At 49.5% G+C, this 8,043-nt stretch overlaps 1 protein-coding gene across 4 annotated transcripts in view; it reads left to right on the top strand.

Moving 5' to 3' along the window:
- Positions 1 to 3,321: 3,321 nt before the first annotated feature.
- The window catches only part of Kiaa1549 (KIAA1549 ortholog), a 126,054-nt gene continuing 121,332 nt past the window's right edge, over positions 3,322 to 8,043 (top strand). For 3 of the 4 annotated variants that reach the window (XM_021635124.2, XM_060380202.1, XM_021635123.2), the window contains exon 1: positions 3,323 to 3,604. In XM_021635124.2, the coding sequence (XP_021490799.1) occupies positions 3,463 to 3,604 (142 nt within the window). In that variant the 5' untranslated portion in view covers positions 3,323 to 3,462. Of the gene's footprint in view, positions 3,605 to 8,043 lie in introns of all 4 variants that reach the window. The other variant, XM_021635125.2, reaches the window with a different exon arrangement.

Below are 8,043 nucleotides of genomic sequence, written 5' to 3'. Positions count from 1 at the left end.
TCACTGATTCTTCTGGTTAGCATGGTAACACTGGCTTTGCCCATACTCCAGTCTTCCTTTATTTTACATTTATTTAATTTTTGAGACAGGGCTTTGTTTTGCAGCCCTGGCTGTTCTGAACTTGCTATGTAGACCTGGCTTGTCTTGCACTTAGAGATCTGCCTGCTTCTGCCTCCTGGGTGTTGCCAATAAAGGCCTGTGCCATCATACCTAGCCTCTCCTTTCCCCTTTTAAAGGTCTCCAAATAGCTGTCAACAGTGGGGTAGTCTCTTACTTGTTTATCCCTAGCTGGAATGTAAGCATTATCAGAAAAGCTTCCTCCTATCTGCTCTGGTATCCCCAGTGCCCACTATGGGGTCTGACATATATAGCAAGTGCTTAAAATGTTGGTGGAACTTAATGGAACTTGTGGGCCTTGTGTCCGTTACTTTTCTTATCGCTGTGACAAGATACTGACAGGAGCAATGTAAAGGAGGAAGAGTTTATTTGGGCTTCTGGTTTCAGAGGTATCAGTTTGCTGTGGTGGGGAAGAGAAGGGGCATTCCATTGGCTCAGAAGCTTTGGCCCTGCTTGTTCATGTCATAGTAGTTCAGGGAGCAGAGCCATATGCATAGAGGGCAAGAGGGCAAATAAAACACACACACACACACACACACACACACACACACACCACAGTGAAATACCAGCAAGGTCTATGATGAGCAAGGAAATTATGAAATAAGACACCCATTTTGCCCTATAGTACACAGACCTTCCTATCCTGGTGGGCTGAGTTCAAGGACAGAATTTAAGACGACGTGAGCTGTGAGAACGTTCACTAAACTCCGTGTGAGCCTGGAGCTTGTCTGACACTTTCTTCCCACCCTTGGTTCTTTGCTTCACCCTATAGACTTTGTGTACATGCCCTATCCACCTGCCAAAGCCCCACTCCCACCCTGCCAACAGCTACCCTCGTAGCCAGACACACTGTCGGCCCACTTTTGAGGGGACAGACCTTAGGAAGAAGGTACCACACAGACTCTGGGGTAAGTCAGGCCAAAGGACTGGAATTCTGGGGTCCTGGACACTCAGGCATGGGGAAGATGAAGCCTCATGGGTGTTCCTTCGGCTTCTCAGACTCTCGGGCCTGTGGGGGCCAGCTGGGGCTGTCAGAGGCCCAGAGTGATACCTGCTTTGCCCAGATCTAAGAGTGATACTGACCATATCTCTCTCCTTCCCCAAACCAGGCTAGAAGCCTGCCGAGGAGCCGTGATGATTCTTTGCTCCTAGCTGTTGGTGTACCACTTTGTGACTGAGGGAAAGCTCATCTTTCATTTATTTATACGTAAAATGAGAATTGGGTGAAGGAGTGTCTAAAAATCAATTCTTCTTTCTTCTTATGTACCCGCCCTTCCAATACTAACAAGTCATACAAAGTGCTGAGAAATATTCAGTAGGTCTGTTCATTGCATACTTTTGTATGAATGGCTTGAGGCTATGTCTTGATCCCTGTTCTTAGACACAAATGTGCATAGATGAATATGTGTGGGGCATGCATGTGCACTTGTGCATACACACACTCTCTCTCACACACCTGCTTATCTTGTGCATTCATTCCCGATGGGTCCCCAGAGTCACACTAGCTGCCAGCTGCCAGCTGAGCCCGAGAGACATTCTCCTAGACACTGAGGGAGAACGCTCTAATTCCCCACAGAGGTTGGTTTTGTGTTTTCAGAGCAGGGAGACCAAGGGACTCCAGGGACCACCTTTTCCTTAGAGGGTTGATGCCCAGGAGTTCATCCTGCTGGCCCAAGGTTGCATTTTTGTTTATTTCTAGTAGAGTCTTGGTTGACTTAGAATGTCGAGGGACATTCCTTTCTCCCACACCCTGAAGTCTGGTGCAGATGGGAACTTCCTGGAAGCTGAGGCCAATTATAAACGATGCATAGGTTCCCATCAATAAATATATAATGAAATCTTCCTGGGGATGATGGGAGATTGTGTATGGGGTGATAACATATTAGAATGTCATTTTAACTCAGCAGGGGGAGGCAAAGCCCAAGTTCATAAAAAATAATATAACACAATAGGACGAAATGTCAAGAGTTGCCCCAGTTGGGCGGCCTGAGGCCAAATGAGTTGTATACACAAAGACCTCAAAGAAAGTGATGGGACCCATACCTGGGGCTGTTGTAACCAGTGCACAGACATGCTCAGATAAGCACTCTCTACTGGGTATGCTGAAGACAACTCTGTGGGTTTGTGAGGCAGGGGGAACAATTTATGGGGGCTGCTTATGATGAACGACACAATGAAGCACAAAAATTAGGGTCATCTACAAAAGCTTTTCCCCTGAAATTTAACAGGTGTCCGTCCCTTTGAGAAGAGGGACTCTTGATTCTCTGACTAGACAGATGAGTTGGCCCAGCAAAATTGGGCAGCTCCTTCTGGTTCTGTTTGCCCATCTCCGGAAGAGCCACCTGGATCCTCTCACATTTCTCACGGTCTGTCATAGATTCTCCGTCAACAGTATTCGTCCCTCAGGCACAGCTTTTAGACCATGGCTGCTGTGCAACCTCTGAAATACAACTGCCCAAAATCGTGGTGTGTTCCAAGGCCTTCTAACCTAACTTCAGAGTCAGCAAGCTTGGCTCTTAGCACAGAGATAATGTCAACTCTCATTCACAACTGCATTTCACTGGAATTTAACTCCAATGGGGTCTTTTTCATCATCCATTGGTATTCAAGGCCTGGATCTGTGTGTGTGTTTGTCTGTGTCTGTCCCCCTCTATTCAGCTCAGCAGCCCTGTCTGAAGTCTCACTAAGCTCGAGGAGGCAGTAGGCCCAGGGCTCTCCAAAGATTCACCTTGGGAAGGTGGCAGAGTTATGGAAGAGGAAAGAATGGGCAGAGCGGTGTGCGCCCCCTCCCCAGCGTTTTCTCTGGGAAAGAGAGCCCAACTCCTTTTGGCTTTGTCCGCGCTGCAGCCCCGGGCCTGCACACCTTGGCCGCCCTGCACACACACCTGCTGCCCGCCCTGCGTGGGCGGCTCAGGAGGAGCGATCGCCAGAATCCTCGGGATTCCGACTGTTTCTCCAGCGCCCCAGGGGTGCGGGTGGGGGGCGGCGCGGTCCCGCGCGCCCTCCCGAGAGGCGGGTCCTGCGGGAGGGCGGGGCCCGGGTCCCGCGCGCCCTCCGTCGGGCCGCCCGCAGGCAGGCGCCGGGCCGGCCGGGAGGTGGTGCTCGCCTCCCCGCGCGGGGCCGTGCGTTGCCCGGCAGCGGCTACGAGGCTCGGGAGGGGGCGGAGCGGCGCGGCCGGCGTGCAGCGGCCCCTGTCCGCGGATCCGGCCCGGCCCGCCCCCGCCTCGCCGGCCTCGCTGAGCGCCGGTGCGCGGCGTCCAGTCCCCGCCGCAGCGGCCGCCGGCGTCCCGGGCCCGAGCGTGCCGACGCCGCGAGGCCGGGGTGCCGGGAAGCCGACGCGTGGCCATGGAGCGGGAGCCCCGCGCCAGGGTTGAGCCGGTGCCGGGGCGGAGCGGCCGCGGGCCTTCCTCCCGCCACCGCCGCCCGGGACTTCTGCTCCCCGGCCTCTGGCTGCTGTTGCTCGCCCGGCCGGCCTCGTGCGCCCCAGGTAAGCCTCGCCGAGACCCCCCGGGACGCGGCCGCCACCCTCTCCGCCTTGGCTGCCGCGCTCGCCACCCCCTGGCTTCCCCCATCCGCCCATCCTCTTTTATTCTCCACCGCTCCCTCGCCCTCCTTGCTGGAGATGCTTTCCCATTCTTCCTGGGCCCAGCAAATAAAGGCATGGAGGAAATGAATAAATATAAAGGAAAAGAGCGAGCGGTTTCTGACCGGTCTTGCTAAAAGGTCTGCAACCTAGTCTTCCGTGAACCATGTTGCCCGAGGCGGGTCTGGTGGTTTCTGCTCTGAAGATGCCTGTTTTCTTTTTTTTCCTTTGCAAAATGTAGGCACTGGAATTGTGTTTGTGCACGGCTGTGTGAATGTGTCGTAGGGAGTCTTTTGGGATACTTTTATTGTTGGGGCAAAGGGGTGCATCTCGTGTGTGCTGTAGAGCAGTTGTGCATTGCTGTGAGCAGCCAGTGTTCCCCCAGATGCAGGCAAGCTGGCCGTGTCCCCCAGTGCGCCAGGACACAAAGAACATTCAAAGAAAAATCTCTTGGAAAGCGCCCTGGCCGTGGATCTTTCCAGGGAACCAGCTATTGGTGTTGCCTCTACAAAGGTATTACAATGGAGTGTGAAAATATTTTGAGTCTGAAGTGTCAGGGCATGAAAAGAGTCATGGTTGGTTTTATAAGACATGCAATTCAGTGAGTGTTCATCAGCATGGGATTAAGAGACATGATTTATGAGGCGTGTGGGTGGATTTTGTTTGTTGAGGAAATGGTTTAATTCATGTTGCTTCCCTGAAATGTTTATTTGTCCACCCCGAGTGTGCGCTGGGAGGAAGGCCTGGAGACCGTCTCCAGGTGACATGCAAGCTGACTGCCCCAGCACACATATGCTTTGCTACTGTGTGGGCAGGAAAGGGAAGGTGGAAAGATCGGTTTCAGGAGGAGAGCATCTTCACATTGCAGGGGAAAACCAGAAAAGCCGTGGAAGCAGCTCAGAGCCCTCCTGCTGCCTGTGGGAGCAGGGCCAGAGGACTGCCAAGTGGCTTGAAGGGAGTGGAGCACGTCTGAAGTTGTCCCTTAGGCCTGACTGTGGGCATTGTAACTGTCACCACAAGGGGATGGGGGGGGGGAGCCAGGAAGGGACTTCAGGGATCACCGATGAGGAAATTAAGGCAGAAGCAACTTGCTCAAGGTCACTGGCTAGGTGATGAAAGGAGTTGCTGTAACCATCCATTCCCCTTTGCTGCTCTGACCTACAGAATGGGTTCATAGCTGAAGTCTCCAGAGGTTTCCTCCAGCTGGGTAGACCACTGCCTCAGGCAGGGCTGACAGAGCGTGACTCTTTTAGGCTGTTTGCAGTGGGTACAGAAACTTTGCCCGCCTAGCACATCCTCTCAGGAGTCAGTCTTTGGAGTGCTCCTGTCTTTAGCCAACAGAGAAAGCAGGATTCTGCTGGATTTGGCCATCACAGGATCTAGCTCACTAATTGTTTCCACTGATATGTGTGCCAGCTGCCTTAACAGGTGTTTAGGAGAGTGTGCCTCTAGACTGTATGATACACTTAGCTTCTGGGCCTCAGCGTTTTCCCACATGCACATTGTCGTCTGAAGATTCTGGAGAAGATGTAGTAGATAAAGTTATTTTGCTAAAGTTAAAGTCAGTGGTGGGTCTGTCTACGCTGCCCTACCCCCACTCCTTTTCTGTTTCTCCGTAACCCCTAATCCAGATGTCTAACTTGGAGATGAGAAGTTACATACATGTTTGTTCTAGAGCTGACATCGCAGAGCTGGAGGTGCCATCCTTTCACTGATTTGCTCACTGGGCTTCTGTGGCTCCCGTAGCTGCTTCTGGGCAGGAGCAAAGAGTGAGAAGCCGCGTGCATAGCATCCAACCTCAGGGCACCAGACTCAGGGACCCAGCTGCTATTGGATAAGCAAGGGTGGATGTTGGTACCCACTCTGAGTGGACTGCTAGTGGGAGGGTCTTTAGGGATGACCTGAAGACCTGGCTGCAGGCTCTGGGAAACCAGCTTCATGGAGGGTTGATAAGGTGCCTGGGCTGCTTGTGGGGTGATTGGGCACGGCCAGGAGCTCTTGATCCTGTGATGAGGTGGCATGTTTGGCCCAGGACCCTCTCATCTTCGGGATGCACTTTCAACAACAGTTTGGGCAGAGAGATTTGCTGAGGGTTGTCCTGGGGTGTGTGTGTGTGTGTGTGTGTGTGTGTGTGTGTCTGTGTCTGTCTTTGTCTGTGTGCCCTAATTTCTGTTTGTAGTTCCTCTGGGAGGCAGCGGTTCCTTTTAGTGTGACAATCTCCCAACTTCGGTAGAGATGGTGCTGATTTTTAAGTGATCCCCTTAATGCAGCCTTCAGAGAGATCTCTGAGTTGTATCGGTATGTTGTCCATCTTTGTTTCCTCTAGCATTTTTTAAATGCATGATTTTTTTTTTTCATTTTTAAAGAAAACATTTCTAAGTTTGGTCCTGACTATTCACCAACCTGAAATGCTTGGGGATTTCTTCTGAACAGAGTGCTTTTAGGTAGTAGCTCCCCATACTACAAAGGGAGAGAATGGGTGACATTCCTTATGCAGAGACAAATCTACTTAAGAATTATGATTATCATGAAATTAACAGCATGGCAGAATTTAGAAATTAATGAGGGCTGCAGGAAACAGTCACTGGGGTCTTGGGGTGTGACGCAGTGGTAGAACATTGGATAGCTTGTACAGGCCCTGGGTTCAGGTTCCAGGACAAGAAAGGAGGAAAGGGTAGTTTACCCACAGTTCCACAGCCTAGAGATAACACTGTAAATGGCTTAGGTTTTGTTTGTTTTTGAGACAGTTTTGCTATATAACCCAGGCCTTACTGTTTAGACCAGGCCGGTTTTAAACTTGTGGCAGTCCTCTGACCCTTGCCTCCCCTGTGCTGGGGTTACAGATGTGTGCCACTGTGCCCAGTCATTTTTCATTGTTAATATCTTAAAAAAAAAAAGTGAGAAATTATATGCATTCATTGTTTCTACTCATGTACAGTTTTCTTTTTAAAAATATGTTTTAAGCTGCTGTAAATGTTTTATTTGTTTGTTTGTTTTGAGACAGGGTTTCTTTGTGTAGCCTTGGCTGTCCTGAAATTCACTCTGTAGACCAGGCTGTCCTTGATCTGCCTGCCTGTGCCTCCTGAGTATTGGGTTTAAAGGCTCATGCCACCACTGCCTGGCCAAGCTGCTGTAAATGTTATGGTAAATAGCATGCAGATGAGCTTTGGCTCTCTCTGTTTTTCTGTGTATACAGGTCTTTATTTGTAAGTATATATTGATAGAGTGGGAATGACACTGTGACAAAAGAGTCAGGTGTGCCAGGCTGGCTTCCTGGGTGTTTTGCTTGGAGTGTGGGTGCTCTGCACTTGCTCAGGATGTGGTCATTGAATGAACCAGTTTTCTGAGAGTTGTAATTGTGGGAAAACCACAAAAGTAGCTAATGTCCATCATCACACCCATTTACTATTTATTTATTCATTTATTATTACTATTATTATTATTATTTTGAGACAGCATCTCTCTATGTAGCCCTGACTGTCTTGAACCCCTGGCCTTGAACTCATAGAGATCTGCCTGCCTCTTCCTAACCAGTGCTAGGATTAAAAGTGCTTTCTCTGATTATTTTTAAACACATTTGTTAGCTAACTTTGCAATGTATTAATTTAATTTTCACCTTTTATAATTCCCTAGTGTTGAATATTTGCTTATTTTGTATTTGTATCCTTTGAAATTTTTTTTTTGTTCCTTCTGTCAATTTTCCCCCCTTCCAGTGTGTTTATGTTTACATTCAATGAGTTAATTAATTAATTTTTGAGCCAGGCTCATATAACTCAGGTTGGGCTCAAACTCACTAGTAGCTCAATCTGACTTGGAACTCCAAATCCTCCTGCCTCCACCTCTCCGTGCTGGGATTGCAGGCATGTATCATTGCACCCCATTTATACATGCTGGTGATTACACTCAGGGATTCCAGCATGTTAGACAAGCATTCTCCCAGCTGGGCCACATTGTGTGCGTCCATAAGTGCAGATACGTGCCGCAGTGAGTGTGTAGAGGGTAGGGTAGAGAACAACTTTGTACAGTTGGTTCTTCCACTTTCCCCTGGGTTCTGGGGATCAGACTCCGGTTGCCTGGCTCCAATGCCAAGTGCCTTTATTTGCTGAGTCATCCCACAGTCCCCACTTTGTACATAATTTTGAGACACAGAAGTGTGCAGTCACTGTGATTAGCAAAATCTGCTTTTTCTTTGTGTAATGTTTTTTTTTTTTTCATGTGTTACGTACGCTATGGCTTGTTTAATTTTTTTCTGTCTTAATGAGCTACTGGTCATGACAAGGTGAGTATTTGCTAGACCTAGTTTAGAACTATAAACAAGGACTCAAAAATGTGTGTAAAGTGTG

This window comes from Meriones unguiculatus, chromosome 3, assembly GCF_030254825.1.
Source record: "Meriones unguiculatus strain TT.TT164.6M chromosome 3, Bangor_MerUng_6.1, whole genome shotgun sequence".
Taxonomy (NCBI): Eukaryota; Metazoa; Chordata; class Mammalia; order Rodentia; family Muridae; genus Meriones; species Meriones unguiculatus.
Note: the sequence above shows the minus strand (reverse complement) of the source record. Positions and strands in the feature narration are given on the sequence as shown.